Source organism: Pezoporus flaviventris, unplaced genomic scaffold, assembly GCF_033815535.1.
Source record: "Pezoporus flaviventris isolate CSIRO_AGI_PZ_B2104156 unplaced genomic scaffold, CSIRO_AGI_Pfla_v1 ptg000025l, whole genome shotgun sequence".
In the NCBI taxonomy this organism is placed as follows: domain Eukaryota; kingdom Metazoa; phylum Chordata; class Aves; order Psittaciformes; family Psittacidae; genus Pezoporus; species Pezoporus flaviventris.
In genome coordinates this window covers 8,582,170-8,602,314 of record NW_026892573.1, presented here as the reverse complement: position 1 = coordinate 8,602,314, position 20,145 = coordinate 8,582,170, and the positions used below count along the sequence as shown (strand labels likewise).

The 20,145-nt window shown below is 42.4% G+C and overlaps 1 protein-coding gene across 1 annotated transcript in view; it reads right to left on the bottom strand.

Annotated features, from left to right (window-relative positions):
- The window catches only part of WDFY2 (WD repeat and FYVE domain containing 2), a 66,223-nt gene extending 50,056 nt beyond the window's left edge, over positions 1-16,167 (bottom strand). The window contains exon 1 of the mRNA XM_061457416.1: positions 15,950-16,167. Coding sequence (XP_061313400.1) covers positions 15,950-16,086 — 137 coding nt within the window. The 5' untranslated portion in view covers positions 16,087-16,167. The remainder of the gene's footprint in view (positions 1-15,949) is intronic.
- Positions 16,168-20,145: the final 3,978 nt, after the last annotated feature.

Genomic DNA, 20,145 nt, shown 5'->3' with positions numbered 1-20,145 from the left:
AATTAAACTCCTCTGCTAGGAAGGATGGATAATCATACATTCTCTTCATACTCTCCCCCTACAAAGAAACTTTCTGTTTCAACTTGTATCTTCAGCAACTGATTTTTCCCCAATTCCCTATTTATTTTTTTTCCAGATAATACATAACCACAGCATACTGCCAAATGGCAACACCAGTGTCACTCTGATCTGTGGTTTCAGGAAACAATATCAATGTAGTTACATAGGAGGAAGGGGAGCCAAGTTAAACAACTTGTTTCTATGCCACCTGGCATAGAAACAAGTTAAACATCTTGTTCAGTTTATTTTTATGTTATTTCTGCATAATTGATAGCTATTCAGAATTTAAGTTTATTTGACTCCAAATCTGCTCCTCTCTCTTAGTATCTGGGTTAAAATTGCTGTTTCCACAAGGTCTTACAAAATTATACAATGGAGGCCAAGCAGAATTTCTATTTGTGTCCACAGTAAGAAAGTGCAATTTTATGGTATAGCAAAAGCAGCAGACTTTGTAGAAAAATACTGTCCTGTAGAACAAAGAATGCTTTACAACAAAGAATGCTGTAAAACCCTTATGTCCTGGGTATTCAAGATATATGGTTCTAAGGCAATTTTTTTTGCTTTCTTTATCCTCTGATCTTGGACCTTAAAAAGGCAGTCATAATAACATAACATCATAGGGCTGGGCTAAAGAAATGTGACACAATTTTCTCAGTATTAGAGGACCTGTACCAGATGATCATTTCAGAAGAAGCATTCTGAGAACAGTTGAAAAGATATTAAAAACTAAACAAGAAACTTTTCATAGAAAATGAGCAGACAGAAACACAAACTAGAATATATAAATTCCCTCACAATCCAGAAGGGAACAAAAAAGTACCATGAGGGGTGAGGGAATCCTGACACCCTTCGCCACTGGAAAACCTGGCTCCAAGACACAAAACCCAGCTTAGCAACTTGGTCCAAGCTCAGGAGCAGGAGAACGCAACTGTCATGGGGCAGCAACATGCCAAAGAAAATACATGCCCATGTATTTTGACTCCACCATTTCCCTACCCCAATTACCATGGCAGTGACAGCTAAGGGAAGCCTATCATCCTTCTGCCCACCCCAGCATCTCTTGCAGTAAATGCAAGTTATCAGCTGCTCATCTGATCCTGCTCACAATGAAGTCAGCTGCAAGACTCTCAGATGACACTGGAGGAGGATGAAACCAATCATTATAATTTTAGTGTTTCTGTATTGAAGCAAAAGCAAAGACCACTTCTTCCTAGCGGGAGACACATCAGTGTCCCCACATCAGTGAGTAAATTATAAAATAGTCTGAGATAAATATCATGCGAATCCTCAATCAGATACCCAAATGGAAACAGTCTGTACAAAGTAAGTTATGTATGACTACAGAAGGGAGACCTTCTCTTCTCTCCAAGCCTTTGCCCCAGTGACGGGTAACTTCTGTTACATTTATCAGTGACAGGTAAACTGGACAAGGCAGAAAGACCTACACAATAGTTACAGAACAAGCATATCAAGCTGTACAGTGTTTTCTATTGCAAATGTCCTTTGAAGATTAAATTAATTATTGTACCTTAAGTTTCCTATGGCAGAAAAGATCACAAGCTATTGAAGTAGCACACTTCCTCTTCTGGGCTCCTTTGTGGCATCACCAGTTTTACTAGGAAATGAAAGTTTCTTATCTTCTGTCCACCTTGAAGTTTTAATAAGCTGCACATCCTATTACAGTTTTCTACAGTCATTTGGCAGCAACACTGAAGATCCTATTGAAGCCTTGGTTGCATGAAAAGATGTATGGGTGGAAAACAATGCTTGGAGTAAGGCCTGTGGTGACAGTATGCCTGAATTATTTCAAGTATTTTAGTGATTGAAAGGAACAGAAATGTCATTTTTATGACTGAAGGTCTTTTCAAAGATTAAAAGCTGAGGTAAAGCTGAGGTAAATCCTCTGGACTTGCTTAATCTTCTCCAAGCTGTGCTCTACATTTGGATCACCCCGATGAAGCAAGTAAGACCCAACTGTACTTGTGTTTGAAAGAGGGAGATGATTAGTGGCTTGTATTTCAAACAGCTTAGCACTGTTCTATGACTTCAAAAATACAAGACTAGAGGTTTCACTTGTCTTGAAACAGTGGAAGGGCTGTCACACTTCTCAGAACTGAAGCCTGGGCTCTTCTACTAACAGCCCGTGAAGCAGCCCCAGTGCAGCTGCAATGACACCACACCTACTGCAAGGATGCCACCGCCAGGCAGTGTAAGCAGGGAATGAGTTGGCATGTAAAGAAGAATTCATGTCCCGTCTCCCAGTCCTATAGGACATGATGAAGCAATGCTCTTCTCAAACCAAAGATACGTCTCTGGATGTCAGAAGCAAAGGCTCATGGAGACAAATTATCTTGTGGCTGTTGAGGAACACAAGATATGCTCACACAGGTTACATGCCCAAAGCTTGGGCCTCTGGTGGTGCAGCAAGTGAATACAGGGGTCTGACTGACTCAGTGTTCCATCTGGGTTCCAGCCCTGGCTGCAGCCCCATGGGTCACTGGCTGATGTTGTACACAGGAATTTGGCAGCATGTGCACTTGGCGCTCAGTGTTGCAGCCTCAGGAGACCTGCCCTCCCCCAGACATCTGGCTGAAGTTAGTCTTATGAATCTCAAAATATTTTTGGTCTCAAATTCAGGCTTTTAAAACTTATTGTTACATATCTCAAACCAGCAGAAATGTTTACAGAATGTGTCTTGTTAAGGGCTGTGTCTTGTTCAAACCAGGGACTGGCTTGTTTTGTTTTAAATCATGAAACAAATTTCCCATAGGCAATCTGACACTACACCAGCAGGGACAGGCACATGATCTATGTGCCCCAGAGATGTCAAACACACCTAGATTAATAAATGACCCAAGCCTGCAATCCGTCTCTGGCAGCGAGGCCACCTGGCATAGAAACCAGCAGCTGCATCCAAGCTGTGTACTGGGAACCATCCCTGGTCCAGGCTGATTCCCAAAGCCTGACTGAGGGCTGATGCTGTGTGAACTGGCTTATTGCAAGAACAGCGCTTGGTATCAACTATAAGGTACAGCCATCCAAATCCTTGTGCTTGAAAACATATCCTCATGCTATTTAATTTATTAAATAGTCATAGCAACCAGCTCTGGGTTCAGCTGCCTGTTTCTCCCAGCTGGTTCATGCAGTCATTGAAAAGAGGAAACAATATTGATTCTGGTGAAGTCTACCCTACATACACCACCATGTGCAATTCTGGGCTTGTTTAGAAGAATTGGGAAGTCGGAACAAGGGGTGAGCAGAGACATGAAACCAGTGCCCTGCTTTCTTGTCACCCTGTACACTACAATAACATCTCAAGGTGTTCCATCTTTTTCCACTTTCCTTCCTTTGTTTTTATTAGCATGAGGTCAGTGTAAGAGCATTGTCCAGCAACTGAATAAACAGCAGTTTCTGTCTTAGGGTCATCATACACAGCAATAAAGGGAAAATCAAACTCAAAACAAAAAGACGACCATTACCAGGATAATGCTTCAGAGTATCACAATGGCTGGCTTGCAAATTTGGAGCCTGCTTGCAAGCACAGGCAATACCATTTATTTCTGGAAAAATGCCATTGAGTCTGGGGTGTCAATACATGCACACACACTGCTTTTTAAAACCGTTTGCACTTTTTAATCTACATGCAGAACACTTCAAAACAGGTCACTAAGCAATCACCCATATAATTTGCTTTTCCCACATCCAGAATATTTTTCAAAATGGTTATTTATCACTTTGCATATGAAACATGCCTACACAGGTAATAGTCCAGGTTTTGTAATTAGGAGCTGAATAACAATTACACTTGTTTCTAAAATAAACTGTCTCTTTAAACCATGTAAAAATGTTCATGTCAAAAAGTCCACATGAAAACAAGCTGTTTTAGAGCTAACAACACTGGAGACCAGTGGCATTTATTAGGCAGACCAGGCCATTTATTAGGTTTATCCAAGCTTCCTCCTGGTGACCTCAACATTTGCAGACCTTGGGCCATTCATTTAGATGTGTTCACACCTCATAAAAAGCAGACAACAACGTTCAAGGATGAATACAAGCTGTGACCAAAAGGATCCCGTGGATGAAACTAGCTGGGAATGGTGACTTCTTGGCCTGGCTTCTTGTTAATGAAAATGTAAGGAAAATCTCACCAAGCTTACCTCTCATCTACAAAAGAGCTTATGGGGGAGGAGGGAAAGGAGGAGTAAAAGCATCCTAAATCACAAAGGAGCTTTCAGAATTCAGATAAAGTTCATGCATTTCCAAGCACTACACCATGTAGATTTCTCTTAAACAATCAGTATGTTCATGACTCCCTTTCCCTACTGTTTTCTCTGGTATCTAACACACTAGCCATGGTATTTGAGGAAAAATTAACTGCTGGAAACCTAAGGACCATGACCACCAGCATTTAAAACATTTCTTGTTTAACAAAAACCCCTGCCTTTGCTTTTAATCTTCAACTCCAAACCCAACACTTTGGAATTGAATTAGCAGTACAAGCTACAGTAGGATTTCCTATCTTCCTGCTGGTCATGTTTTCCCCATCCATTCTAGCAACCATGAAGAGTTTGCACAAAGGAGAAGAAGAGATGCTGAACAAGAGATCCCAAATGTCCCCCACAGCCACATCCACAGCTGTGCAGCCTCCAGAAACCCTGCCTGAAGCAGGGCTGAGAGCATGTCTCTGCAACAGCCCATCACACTCAGGAGGGCTCCTCATCTGCTGGTGCAGCTCTGGCTGTCATGGGACTCCAAGTACAGCATCAAGCTCTCCAGAATTTTACGTTCTTTTACTTTTTGGCTAACAAATAAACCTAGCATCAGCATATGAACCTGAAAGTTCAGTGTTTGTATAGGTCTGAGCTGATGTCCCTACTGGAAGTCCAGCAGGATCATTTACCAGTTCATATTTTGAAGACATGATGACGGATTCATCTGTTCCCACTCGTTTACTGGCAGTGCAGAAGTTAGCAAGAAGAGATTTGTTCACAAAGTCTGATTCATTGCCTGAAGGGAAGAGACTGTGCTCTTCTTCGGAAATGGATTAGCACCTATACATTGTGTAACAAACCCCTGCTCCATAACACACCGTGCAAAGCACACCCATTGCAGCTGATCCTCTGATGCTAGCTGCTTTACCTGTTTTCTCCTGCCTGAAGAAATCTAGCATATGTCCACTCTTAGCTAGCAATGGCAGAAAACTCCCATTACTCCTGATTTCAGATGCAACGCAACCTAGAAAACATGAGGTAATATCAGACAGGCTTTTGCTCTTCAGACAGCACTAAAAGCCTCAGCTGATAAGACAGCACACAGAGCAGCCCATGCAATACTCTGGTAGATCTGACACACACTTTTGGAGCTTAATTAGAATTATTCTGACTGAATGGGACATATAATAGGGTTCAGTGGTACAGAATAAAATGCATCATTTCACTGCAGCAAAAAAAGTATCAACCTCTTAATTCTAGTCTTTAAATAACTTTATTCCAGGCCTATGGTACAATAAAGCCAAAGGTATAGATTTTGACTTGACAGAGAACAGTTGATTTTGAGCCAGCTGTAGTCCTCCCTTCCCCATGTTAGTACTACTGCATTCCCATACTTCACACTCTAGTTTTTACCAGTATCTGCTGCTGCCTGTGCTAAAGTAAACTGTTACCATGGCATGGCATATCAAAAACATTAGAGATCATTAAACTCCAGAAGCCAAATGCAAGGCTTTTCAGAAAAGGCCTTTTCACCTCCCCTCAAACTCCTGGACATCAGAAAACAGGCTACATTCAGGCTGCTGCCGACCAAAGCCTCCTGTGCCACAGAACTTTAAAGCAATGGGACAAACAGGACAAGAGCAGGTACAAGGGCTGTATGCCTGATGTTGGAGGAAAGCACAGGCATAAGTGGGCATGAGCTTTCTTACTGGACTTGAAATAATTGCAGAAGTGCAGTCAGCCTTTAACAGGTTATTTCTAGCAGAGCTGCTGAAACAACCAGTGAAGCAAAGGCATGATTGGTTAAGTCCAGTCAAGACACCATGTAGAGGATCTCCTGGGCCACCAGAATGTTGCAATTGTCTTTAGTCAACCCAGCAGAAGCCAGGCTGGACCACAGTCTATGTCCGCATCATCAAAGTGCGAAACATCCCCTCAAAAATTTTTCTTTCATTCTAACCCATGCACATGGTGCTGCAGAACATGAGGCCTTTGCAACCTCAACTTGGACCACTCATTGGATGACTCCATAGCCCACATTTGCTCAAGCAAAACACAGAGCCGAAAGGAGGAACAGAATTTCTCTGTATCAAACAGGAAATCAGAGATGGAGTAGGGGAATGAGAAGATACAGCTTAGTAACACTAAGGATCAAGAATAAAGTATGTAAAGTAAGGATAATTCAGCACATAAGCAACATGAGTGCAAACTAGTTACAAATGAAATTTAAGCCCTCATTTCCAGTTTCACAGCACAGATTCCTAAAGTTTCCAACATACATAAAGGGAGCAAAATACTTAATGAGGACCTGTCTCTTAAAAGGGATTACATCACATGGTTTTCCAAGATAAAGGGCAATTGTATTAAATTAAAAGGCAATCCCTTCTGGATTCCCCTTCTCGGAGAAGCATCCAAATCATGAAGCATCTATGAGATAAACTTTGCTGTACTACTTCAGAAAGGCTAAACAGCAACAAGAAAGAAAACATCAGAACAGATAATTTTCAGTGCTCTCCTGTTTCATCTTTCTTGGAACACAGTAAACCTACTGGATTTCCTGTTCTATATGCCTACATGTTTTTTGTTCCAAGCCACAGATAAGCTAACTAGCATGGCAGTCAGAGACTACCTATATATCTAAATTTTGAAACCACTATACCAGGAGAATATATACCACTACTCTGAACTAATAGCAAAACTCTCTCATTTCCCATCTTCTAGCATGCGTTAGCTGGCATGAATGTAATTACACTTTTGCTATACCTTATTACCTTTTAAGCTGAAGTGAAAGCTTTAGCATCAACTTACGAGTATATCTCAGTAGAGCTTTTTTTTTTTAAATAAAAAAATTAAAAGATCTATTTACTTTAAGACCCTAAAGTACTCCACAAGGCATATTCACCACCTACTTAAAAAATACAATGCAGCCTTTATTTGCTATTGTAAGTGAATTCGAAGCCAAAGGTATTCTGAACACAGGCAAGGATCTTCTCTCTATATCCTTTCAGAAAAGGGCACTATATTTGTTCCATCATTTGAATCCAGATAATTCTAATCCAGATAATTCAACCTGGTGGCAAAATAGGCCAATTCACATTAGGACAGCCGTTTCTCAGGTTTCTCTCCACGGGACTTAACTCCTAAGGAAACCAAGATGTCCTGGGTTCAGCAGTAGCAGTCATGTTTCTCCTCCTTGGTAGCTGGTGCAGTGCAGTGTTTTGACTTTCGGCTCGAGAACAGAGCTGATAAAGATGTTTTGGTTTGGCCAAGGACTTTGTGAGCCTCATGCTCTGCCAGGGAGGAGGGGAAGCCGGGAGGAAGCAGAGACAGGACACCTGACCCAAACTGACCAAAGAGCTATTCCATACCACAGCACGTCATGCCCAGGATGTAACTGGGAGTTAGCCGGAAGGGCTGGGAGACGGCAGGGTTGGAGGAGGTATCGGTCGGAGCTTGGTCGGGCTTGGGAGGCGAGTTATCGGTCAGCTGGTGCTGAGGTGTTGTATTCTGTTCCCTTGTTATTTCCTTTATCATTATTATCATTGGTGGTAGCAGTAGTGATTTGTGTTATACCTTAGTTACTAAACTGTTCTTATCTCAACCCGTGGGAGCTGCATTCTTTTCGATTCTCCTCTCTGTCCCTCCGGGAGTAGGGGGAGGGAAAGAAGGGGGGGTGGGTGAGTGAACGAATTACCTGACTGGGTTTAAACCACGACACAAGATTACAGATTTGTAAAGGTCAAAAGCATTGCCTTCTGGGTCTGATCGATCACTACAGTTATTTCAAAAACCTGATAAAAAAAAAAATTGACCTTTTACTCTCTTTTAAAGTAAGAGGGAATAGTATAGGTCGTGGAGAAGAAAAGACAATGTTAGATCAAACATCTCTGTAAACTTGGCAGCACAACAGCAGTGCTCTTCTACCCAGAACTGTGCTTTGGCAGTGCCTTCGATTCAGTGCTCAAAATCTTAAGAGTTCCCTGAAAAACTCAGTTTAGTGGTGAATACACATGGTATGACAAGCAAAGCCCATATGTTCAATGTCTGGCCAAGGTTAGTTACACAACGCTATTTCCTGCGGCCTGACTAAGAGAAAAATTAAAACACCACTTTTTTTTTTAACCCAGCCTCTACAACTGCTCTCCCTCTCCTCCCATTAGGATGACAGCTGTATTTCATCCATCTAAAATTTCAGCACAGCCTAACTTGCAAAATTTATTACCTGCTTTCTGAAAGCCAAATATCCATTCTGACCATTATTTTTGCAGTTTCAAGCCATCAGGCATGGAGTCTGTGACACATGAAGAACACTGAGAGATACATATGGTTTCATGATTATGTAAAGCTTCCTCCTTAAAGGGCTGCCTGGCAAACTTGTCTTGCTTCTCCTTTCATGAAACTGTCTTTTTCCTTCTCCAGGCTTGCTCCAGCCACTCAGCCAACTTGCTTACTAGGGTACTTGCCATTTCTGTGTGGATGCTTGTTTTATAGTTTTCCCATTTACTGCATTTCATACTTCACCTCACAAAGTACAAAAAATGAAGTTTTGCATCCTGCTGCATGTAGCTATTCTCAGCACTCCACCACTTCTGTCCCCTTCCATGGTGCCCCTTCCAGCCTGCTGCATCCTGCAGTGCCACGCCTGCATCCGTCACTCCCTCACATCATATGCAGAAGGGAAACCACTGTAGTTTTCCTTGCTGCTGTCTTTGCAACAGAGCACACTAGGGAGTACTGCAATATTCATCAAATCCCTGGGCAAATACATGCAAATACTGGCAGAGTTTTATATAAACCCACTTGTATTTCACAGGCATTTGACAGAAGCACCTTGGGCAAGGCAATAAAACATGGCTTCTGGGGTTGCTTTTATGTGAATAGCCTTCCAATGCATGAGAGGTTACAGGGCACAAAAAACAATGACGCACAGAAGACACCTGTGCAAATGCCAGTTGCTCTCCTTAGGGCATTATGCATCATTTACAAAGCTTTTAGAGCTCTTTAACACAGAAGCACATTCATGTCTTCATTACACCTTCCCATCCTCTCCTTCCCATTTGTTCTCTGATCCACTAAGTATTTTCTAACTTCTCTTAAGACTGTTACAAACAGTATTTCACAAAATGTGTGCCACTTTTGAGCAGCTGTCTTGCATGTATTATCACATAGCTGAAAGTTGTTGCTGGGAAACCCATGCACAGATCACTGTTAGCAGATACCATGCAGGAACAAGTGCAGCTGGAGGGAAGAAAAACAGAGTCTGCCTCAGTAACCAAAATCCTACAAGGTAGGTCAAACAAGCTACTGACATATTTCTATTGTGCTACAACGTCACATGCTATTTGAGACCTTCAGTCTGCTTAAGTGACCCACAATGAAAGGCCAGACTTACTGAACTAGTTTGATAGCTTCAAAACAGTTGCAATTCTTTTATTTTAAGGTATTGCAGTTGTTTAGTGCTGCAGCATCCTCCATCTTTAGCTTGAGGAGAAAAAATTACTAGTTTCCTGCAACACCTTTGTTTTTAGTTACATGCCAGCTCTGTACACTGCACGTAGTCCATAACTGCCATTAGTTTTTCTTCCAGGGGCTGCAGAGCACACACAGTGGTGGCATTGTGCAGTCTCCTCTTGGCAAGGAGCATTGTTCAGCTGTAGAACTGGAGAGACTGCAGGGGAAGGTCACCAAGCCTGACAGACATGAGACATGCTGATGAGAGATGCAGTTTCTGTGCAAGCAGATGCCAATGCATTTAAAATGGAGTCAGGGAAAACAAGAAATAAAACGAGAACTAGGTAATGTGGGAGATGGATTCAGCATCTCAAAACTTACTGCAATTCAAGCATTGTTCAGCAACTGGCAGAAAAAGAAGCTACCATAAGGCAAACAGAAGGCATATTAAGTAGGTTTTCTTACTCCAAATAAAGCTTGTAAGATAAGATACATGCATCTAGACCTTTATAGAAATGAATAATCCCTAAACCAGAGAAGTAAGTAAAAACCACTGCATCTCCGACTCTAAATACTCAAGCACCTTATGTTCAACTTTACTTTGATGCCTAACTGTGCAGCTGAAAGTGAATCTGTACAAGCTGTGGTCCAAGCCATGTTCTACCACATTTTCGCAGTTAAGACGTGAACTTAATACAACTACAGGAGTTACACCAATTTGTGCACTGACCTGCATGATCTAGCATAGATCATGGATGGCTCAAATCAGGAAGACAAGACTAAGGGTTGTGCTTTAAATCTTTAAATGATACTAAGCACTCAGGGGAGAGCATCACAATGCAAAGGTTACACAAGCTCTGGTATCTCCTGGTGGGTCAAAGTGCCACAGAGGGTTAAAAAAATACATGACAAGTCTCCCACAAGTGACTAAGTAGAGCTTATGATCCTCAACAAGTACTCAGCAAAACATTTTATGTGCTAGTCCCAGGATTTTGGCATCTCAACAGGATACATGTTAGTCAAACCAGGAACAGTTACGTTTTAACATCTGCAACAATTTCTGATTCCAACAGCTTTTGGACCTCTTGTTTTCTCTCAAACCTCTGGCCAGCATCCACTTCTCTCACTCAAGCAGCCAACACTAACCTCCACCCTGAGCTTTATTTCTAACACAGTCATCAAGTTGCAACACACACAATTAATTTTAAAAAATCCAGAGCAAACAAGTTGCATTTACAGCAATAAGTCTCTTACAAGCCTTTGCGCTGTTAATGTAGAGTTCCTTCATTTCCTTTCAACAATCTTGTTGGTGACTGATGTTTTTATCAAAATTTAAAGAACCTCCAGGCAGTGACAAGTCTTTTCACACCTGTGAAGAGCATGCACACCTTCATGGTGCCAATAACCTGGGTGTGAAACCTGCAGGCTTAGACTGGTAAACATGCACAGACAGCAACAAAATCAGTTCTGCAGCCACACACAAAGCAGAGTGGCCATCGGTAACATAACCCTGTGCTCAGATGAGAATTACAGACCTATACTGCAACCATACTGCTGGGCAAAGGAGTCACTTTCTACCACTCCACCACAGGAGAAAGAAAACCCAGAAATTCCCAAGGGTCTGCCGTTCCTTGCATCCTACCTGGATGCAGCACTGAGTGAAGAATTCCATCTTTCCATTAGAGATATTTCACAGGCATGAATTATGTTCCTATACACTTTACATACTGGATGTGGACAAGAAAACGACAAAGAGCAAAAGATTGCTTTTGATATGTTTAAGGGTGGAAAGATCACACTTGTCCACACTAGAAGGTATGCCAGCAGGACACCAAAGACAGCCCTTACGTTTCTCGTCACATATGCACGTTCCCATTCCTAGTTCACCATTAGTTTAGAAAAGTTGAGATTTCACCTACACAAGATGGTCATTCGGTTTTTGCACCCCCTAAAAATCCTGCTAGTTAGCATGCCCCACAGACAATCCCTGGACAACAGCTTAATCAACATTTAAAAACCACATCTGCATTTGAAGCCCTCAAACTGTAAACCAAACCTAGCAACAAGCTCTGCACAGTTTTCTTTATGTTAGATGAAGACACTAATATGAATGTAAATGACAAACAGTCTGGGCTTACTGTTTATACAGCTATCGATACAAAGAAGCAGAGACATCTCAGTTCAAAAGGAACTTAATATGTGGTACAAGGTAATGGAGAAGACAAAGGTCTCTCTTCCATTATTAATATATATATATAAAATAATTTCTATGGCATAAATATTTTCTCCTGCATTTTGTCACCTTTCAGGAGAGAAGAATGCTTGGTTTTTAAAAAAGAAAGGACTTGGACAATTTCCAGTTGCTTACAAAAGCTTTTACCTTCTGTGGATACTTTAAGAACAGTTCTTGACTTCAACACCTATATTTCCAAGGTCTGCAGCATTTAAGTGAGCACAGAACCCATCCATAAGAGTGCATACACCAGAGTTCATAACTACCAGGAAAGTTGCCTACACAAGCGTATGTCTAAGTTTTCCTCACCTACAACATAGTTAGTGGAAAAAAAGATGGCTAGTGTCAAAATACACATTTGCCACTGTTGTGGCACAGACCAGAGTTCATAGCTACCAGGAAAGTTGCCTACACAAGCATATGTCTAAGTTTTCCTCACCTACAACATAGTTAGTGGAAAAAAAGATGGCTAGTGTCAAAATACACATGACACCTACCTCCCTCCTGCCAGTCTTGCACAGTGACACATGATCAGCACATCAAGACACCCAGCTGAATTAGCCCTCACATCACTGGCAGGCTCTTGAGAAATATAGAAGTGTGGCAACACCACGCAGAACTGCTTGCACTGAAAGCTGGGTGAGTCAGTGCTCTTCTTCCACTGCATCCCCATGTTCAGGTGAGATTAGTGACACTAAATTTTCTCTGGAGCATGGAGTTAGGCATGTCTGAACTTGACATGCCAGTGACCTAGTTTTCAGATATGCCCAACACCCACATCTCCCTCTGAAGGCAACACAAGACAAGGATGCTCAGTGACTTTGAAATGCTTTTTAATGCACAGGAAGCTGATGACAGCTTAGGGCCACCTGCACATGTAAGGAAAATCGCACTTGAGCTTCACATATAGCACCCAGGCCATGAAATGCTATGGATCACTCAAGACGCTACATATTTGGATATATGTGCCTGTTAATTCCGATGTTTGCTGGCAGGTGAAAGACCATGGATGAAAGCTAGTAATTTCTTTCTTACACCCCTCCTGCATCAGATTTATACATTACTGGATAACTTAACTCTCACCTGCCTAGACAGGTGCACCCCTTTTTCTTAGAAGAATAAGTATGTAAAACATATGGGTGATGCACACTGAAAAGAAACTCCAACCCTGCAGGTTATGTAAAGGTTAGAAAAAACTAGCTAAATATGTAAATCCCACTCCGAGATTCATTCCCCGCCCCCCCCCCCCAGCCATTAGAGGAATGGCCACACACTCTACTATTACTCATTTTCTTTCTCAAAATATGTGCATGTATGTGCTACAAATACAATAATTCAGGGCTATATAATGCATGACTATCTCTGCAAGCTATAGCTGAAACCACTTCTGTGTCTTTTAAAACCACTTGTACCACACAAAATAGAGAACAGAGACAGCCTCTGCTTTGGAGGGCTTATAGGTATACAGCCACATTGTGCACTAAAGAAAATCTCTACAGTGGTACAGTTGTTGTGACTATTAAGACTACTAGCAACTTTGACAATGATATATGTTCAGCCATTAGCCAGCAAACCAATGGAGAACTCGTTCCTCTTCATCTCCTGAAGACCCATCTTCCCCAGCCTGAAGAGCAAGCACTGGAGATGGCAAGTTTTTCCTGTTGAAGTTCTCTGCAGAAATTTCAGAACATTTCTCTCATATGAACAGTACATGTCACAGGCTGGGAAGCAGGACCAAAACTCACTCGATTAACAAGTAAAGAGGCAGACAGCATCTCCGTAACTGTCTTTTACAGTTTTCGGGAATCTCTAAAAGCCCTCCACATTCCAAGGCTATTAAACAACTACATCAACACTAACATTAGAAGGCAGGTCCAAGCAGGAAAAGGCACCACAAGGATCTGCACAAACCTAATCATAAGCCACAAATATTGAAAGTCTGGTAAATTATGCTTCCACCACGGGTATCCTGAAACCTCCAAGTTTGACTTCCAACCTGCTATTCTTTCCAAATAAGATACATACTCTCAACCTTTTAATTACAATTAAAATGCTAATGTAGGTAGAAAATGAAAAAAAAAAAAAAAAAGCTATCAATTAACATCTTCATACCTAAAGAAATAAAAGGCATGACTATAGCTTGTAGCATCATGAAAACACTGCAAACCAGCCCCACAAGCAGGCAAATTACCTGGTTAGCACCTTCAAACAGAAAACAGCCTGGGAACCTCCAGATTTACTACAGTATTTTAACATCTGCAGAGCTATTCTGCATCATCATCAAAACTTTAGATATCTAGCAGCACATCTAGAAACAGATTTATTTACCCAGCTTCATCAGCAAGCAGGACCTAACTGACATGCACCCAGGGTTTACTCTGGGACAGGAAAGGAAAGGGTGATGCTCATGAACTGGTGAGCATCACCAGTTTTCACACTAAGTGTTAAAACACCGTTTTCTGCTTTACCACTTGTTACTTGAACCTGACATGACAGTTACTAGTGAAACAAAGACCTCTGATCAATCCCTTTCTGTATGTATAATTATAAACTTGGAGCATCAACCTGTTTTCAGCAACTCATACGTTCTAAAACAGCAGAAGCTATGTATTTTGTCTATGGTGGGGGAGAGACAGACTGAGAGAATCTATATGAGAGCAAATTAATTTCAGGAATACTTTCTTACAGATAAACAGAATTGACTGAATAAGCGTAACAGCTACAGTGAGCCAAAACAAACTCAAGTTTTATTTAGCTTTCACAACAAACACATAAAAAACGTAAAGACAATAAAATCATGAGCACATACTAATGCAAAACTGCTTTTTGACAGTGTACTTGTTTGAAGCAGCTCAGTTCCTCTTTCTATAAGGCATGAAAGTTCACTTGGAGTCCACAGCTTAGATGAACTGAAATGATCTTAAACTTGCACATTTTTGACAACTAGCTGAAAACTAACTCACAGTGAGGACAAAGACAAGATGAAAGAAATACTGACAGTTTTCCAGAAAACCAGTGGAGACATAAAAGCAGCTGCAGGATGCAGGCATCCAAAAGAAACAGACCAGAATAAAACCCCAGCCTTAAGAATCAAAGCATATTCACACAGTGGACAACCTTTGTCTTTCAAGCTGGGACACAGGTTACACCTGAGTTGCAAAGAAACTGCTTAGAATAACTATTTATGGTCCCTGGAAAGAAAAAAAAAACGCTCCTACTTTAAAGGAAAACACCTTCAGGACAGAGTTTTGAAGCTCCAGCTGCAGGGCTACATTGAGTTTGAGCTCTTTCAGAAGAGACAGGGCCGCGGCTGGGCAGCCTCAGACCTCGCACAGCCCAGTTAAACGGCCTGAAGACATTCTCCTCTTTGGCAGCTTTACAACAAGAGATTTAACTCCAAGATCTTATCACTGATACATGGTATTTTTAAACAATTACCAAGAAATGTCTGGAGAGGGGAATCAGGAACCAAAACTACTGTTCTAGCTGAAGCCACCACAATCTTTAGGCAAGGTCAAAGACCTCCACAGCCTCCCCAGAAATCTTTGTAATGCAGGTGATCTCAAATCCCATTTTAACCTGGTTAAGAAAAGTCACTCGAGTCCTGCAAGTTTCAGCAGCGCTCCAGCCCACTCACTGCCCTGACCCATGCTGCAGTGGAGGAGAAGACAGACACCAAGGTGAGACCCCCGAGCTCCTTCTCCTGCAGGACTCGATGTGGCTGTCTTAAGCCATGTCCCTATGCTGGACCACCATGACCCTGGCTCTTGCCTGCAGTCTGTTGATGGAGTTAAAGCCACATCAGCAACAGTGGTGGTCTGTCACCACCATCATCACTGGTCATTGACCATCACCGCAGGACCTGCCACATCCCACCATCACTCCTCGGTGTTGGTGGTGGCCCATCACCACCACCATCACAGACAAGTGATGGTGGGAGACGACAGCCACCACCACAGCCCCACAGGACCTGCAGACCCCCGATCCCCGGTACCTGTCCTCGGAGACGCTGATGACCCCATCCTCCTTGGGCACTATCGCTGCCATGTTCACCACCTCCTGCGAGCCCTCCACTTTATGGAGCAGGAGGGGCTTGCGAGTCAGCGCCTTGGGCTGAGGCTCCGCCGCCATGGGCCTCGTGGGGCCAGCGGGCAGACGCCGCTGAACGGCCGGAGGAGGCTGCTGCCGGGGAAGGCGGCCCGCACTAGCCGAGCCGGAGAGAAGAGGAGAGGAGACCTGGCTGAGCCGGGCGCCGCCGCGGGCTCCCTCGGAAGCAGGAACCAAAGCAGCGGCGGCGGCACCGCCCCCGAGCCGGTCTGGGCTGGGGCGGGCGGGGCGGGGCGGGGCGCGGTGGCCGGAGGGGGGGGAAAATGGCGGCAGCCCGCCGCCATCTCGTTGTGTTGGGTTGTGGTGTCCTAGCTGAGGAAACCCTCCGATCAGAACGGGGCTTAAACACACACCTCCTTCAATGACCGCCCTCCCAGCGGCTGTCCGGGCTGGGCGCGGGCACGCCTCAGGGGGCAGCCAGGTAAACGTGTCCCGCTTATGGCGACTGCCTAATGCTCCTCGATTGGCACGGTGAGGCTGTGTGGTGTCCGTCCCGTAGTCAAGTCGCTGCGCACCCTTTTGCGAAAGAAAGGGGTGTTTACACTGCTTTTTCCAGCCTGAGCTTATCTTGGGGTCTGAAGGTCGGCATGTGAGGTAGAGGTGGGATTTCTGGTGCTGCATTAGACCATAGGATCTCGCTGTACTAAACTTTGTGTAGCGTTTTCTGCATCAAACAACGTTTACACAGTTGCACAATTTCTATGTAAACTTCAGTATTCAGTGTTGAAAATGGGCGCATAAGACACAGGGCCAGTTTGGACAGAGGTGGCGGTCAGTGCAAGCCTTGTGGCCGGCAGGGGCTGTTGGTAGGAGGTTTGTAGTGCGGCAGGGCTGCTTGAGTGACGGCAGTAGTCATTTATTGTCCAACAGCTCATTCCTAAGGGAAATGCAACAGATTTCCAGCAGCTCATTTTCCAGAAGGTGTTACTTTACGCTCACTTTTCCTGATGGATTCATTGAGGTCCGAGAAGGTCAGATAACATACCCAAATCTGTGCTAAAGCTAGTGAAAAAGCACTCCTCCTGAGGTATACACCAAACTTTCATAATCTGTCTCAGTCTGGAAAATCATGCTCAGTGTCTGAACTGTTGTCTTGCGTTGCAGAAGTAATAAGCAGATTGGAAAGCATTATGTGAGTTGTAATGTTACATGTGCCCACAATAAGATAATGAGCAACATTTCTCTGCAGGGAAAAAAAAAAAGGTATAAAACCCTCAAAGATCAGGGGTTTACTTTTTCTCTGGGAGTGACACAGCAGCGTCAGCAACAGAACAAATCCTGGCTGCCCACTTGGCACTTATGTTGTTTACGTAGTAGATACAGGCAATAGAGAAAAGATACAGTATTTTTTTTTTTCTTTTTTTTTGTGGCAGAAACTATATTTTCACAATGTATAGTAATCTCTGTTATGCTAAACAAACAAGCATTATCTGCAGGACCACAGCAAGACATTTACTCAACTTAACTATTAGAGGTACAGAAGTCTACTGTGGAGGGAAATGTCCAGTCAACAACATAATGGCTGTATAATAGCATATAGGAAATGAATCTGCATTCTCAAACAATTTCCCACAGGAAGTGTGATTGTACAAGATAACATCTCTTTCTTATAATTCTTAGAAGGAAATTGTTGCTAAAGAGGCAGAGACCAATCCTCTTACTGCTATGGATGATCCTGTGGTCCTAGGTTAGACCTACAGATAGAAATGTTTGCCTTGCTGCTTGATGAGATGAGATACGGGAGGTAGTCTCCGAAGACATCAATATACTTTATAGCTTTCAGAACGATAAAACTGAAGTCTGTCAAGGTCTGCTGGCCTTGTTGTTTTTGTTCAAGATTAGGCACTGTGCATTGCTGACAGATAAACTGAGAGTATGTTGGACACAAGTGACTGCAGGCTCTTGGGAGACCCAGAAGACTTTTTGCTAAATGTGCCTTTAAGGAAGCAAATAATGGAGAAAATGAGTGGCTTTGATAGGCAAAAGTGTGGTTCACAGGACTGGAAATAGGTCCTGCATATTCCCCAAATTATCTGGATTTTCTTCAGTTGCCTGTTCAGACATATTACATTTCCCCATTAACCTTGTCTTTCCTGTATCTTTAAACAGGTTCAGGTCCAAGACTAATCCTTCAAGGTTTAAGACATTGAGGGAAAACACTGGAAGGTAGGCATGTATTCTGGACCAAAGCCAAATAACAATATGCTGAAAGGAAATATATGCTTTATATAAAGGTTTGATCTTTGTAAATAAGTTACCCTTTGAGGGGAGGAGGTGGAAGACAACACAATACAAGACTCCAGCAGTGGCCAGTCAAGATAAGAATCATAAGGGCGTGTTTTAGAGCTTATCTGTACTGCTGACTTCCTCTGCATGACCAGGAAGGCACTTGAATAACAGATAGGTGTCCTGAGGTTTAGTACATCACTTTACCAGGTGTGCAAACCTGAGGTCTTCCCTTATAAGAGGGGGAAATATGATTGGGAAATTATTGCACACCAAAACAGTTTTGCTATGGCTGAGGGAAGAAAAAATACTGCACAGAAACCTGGGGAGAGGAGGAAGGGAAGCAGAGAAGAAACAGGTTTCAAAGTGAGACAGAAACCTGAAGCTTCCTCATGCATTCCACCCAACAGGCTAAAAGAATAATGTCATAATGGTGGAAAAGGCATTGAAATTACCACCAAGATCTATCATTGTCACACACATTTAAACAAAAAACTTTTAAACAACAGTTTTCCCATATTGACAAAACTGATGGACAAAAGGATTTAAAGTTAGAATTGCTGTAGACATCAAGTTTTACGAACATATTCTGATGCAAAATTAGGGTTAGTTTAGAAAAGTGCTTTCCCTTATAACCAAAAAAAAAGAAAAAAAGAAAAGTCAAGAAAATAAATCTTACAAATACTTCCTAGCAGGTTTTTGTTTGTTTGTTGTTTTTTTTTTCTGTCGCCACTTTCAGATCAAATCACATGGATTAAAACTATTGTTAGGACTGAAAGTAAGATGACTTAGTAACTGAATTTGAAGCCAAGAAAAGCAAGCCTATCCAGTTCTTTTTCTGCATTTAAAATACCTGTAGGGTTAAGAATTAAATTATGTACCTCTGGTATGTGCTTTTTGAAGGATATAACAAAAATGACAGCATTTAAAGGTTCTTTTTCTTGTTAATATAAATTCCAAACTGGTGTGTGTGGTCACTAGGATGTTATGCTTGGTTTATTTGAGCTTTCTTGGAAGAGTATACCCATAGCAGAGTGAAAAACAAGCTGAAAAATTCAGCTTACTTTATATCAATATTACCTTATCTTGTTTCTTAGTGTCATTTCTCTTACTTTGCTTTTTGGCGTATTGCCATGGTAAATGAAACATCCTTCCCTATGTTAGTTTTGTCCTTTATTTTCTTGATGTGGGTTGACTTTTACTCCTTCGATTTGGATACAGCTGAATCAGGCTGCCTGCATATGAGCCGTAACAGTGGCTCATGGGTTCACATACAGGATGACAACAGACCTCTGGGAAGAAGCAGTTTAAACTGATGCATTCACACAATGGAGCCACTTTCGATATCCTCGTACTGCACCCCAGAGTCTTGGAAGGCTTTCTCCAATTCCTTATTTGCAGTCTTGTTTGAAGCTGTAAGATTTGGAGCAAACTGAATTCCCCATCTTCTCCGGCAATTTGCTTTAAAAGCTACTCTCTGGCTCCATCTTCTGTTTTGTTCGTTGATTGGTTTGCGGATTTTATTTATTTGCTTATTTATTTATTTAGGCATGTCAGGGTAAGATTCTTCTGAGTTTTGCAAACTAAAATGTAGGTAATCACGTCTTGTGCGGCAATTGAGACAAGCAGGAGAGAACCCCGACCTGCAGGTGAAAAGGTTGGCCCAGAGAGGAGGGAGCTGAATGATAACGAGCTATGCTATCAGCCCTGTGTTTACGTATTCCTGTCTGCAAAGTTACTTCTGTTACAAGAGGAGGAGAAATGCTTTGGCCAGGAAGCGCAGAAATATGTTCTGTTTTGGCGTAATTGTAACTTCTCTGCAAAATGATGATCATTACATGATCTGGCAACACAGTG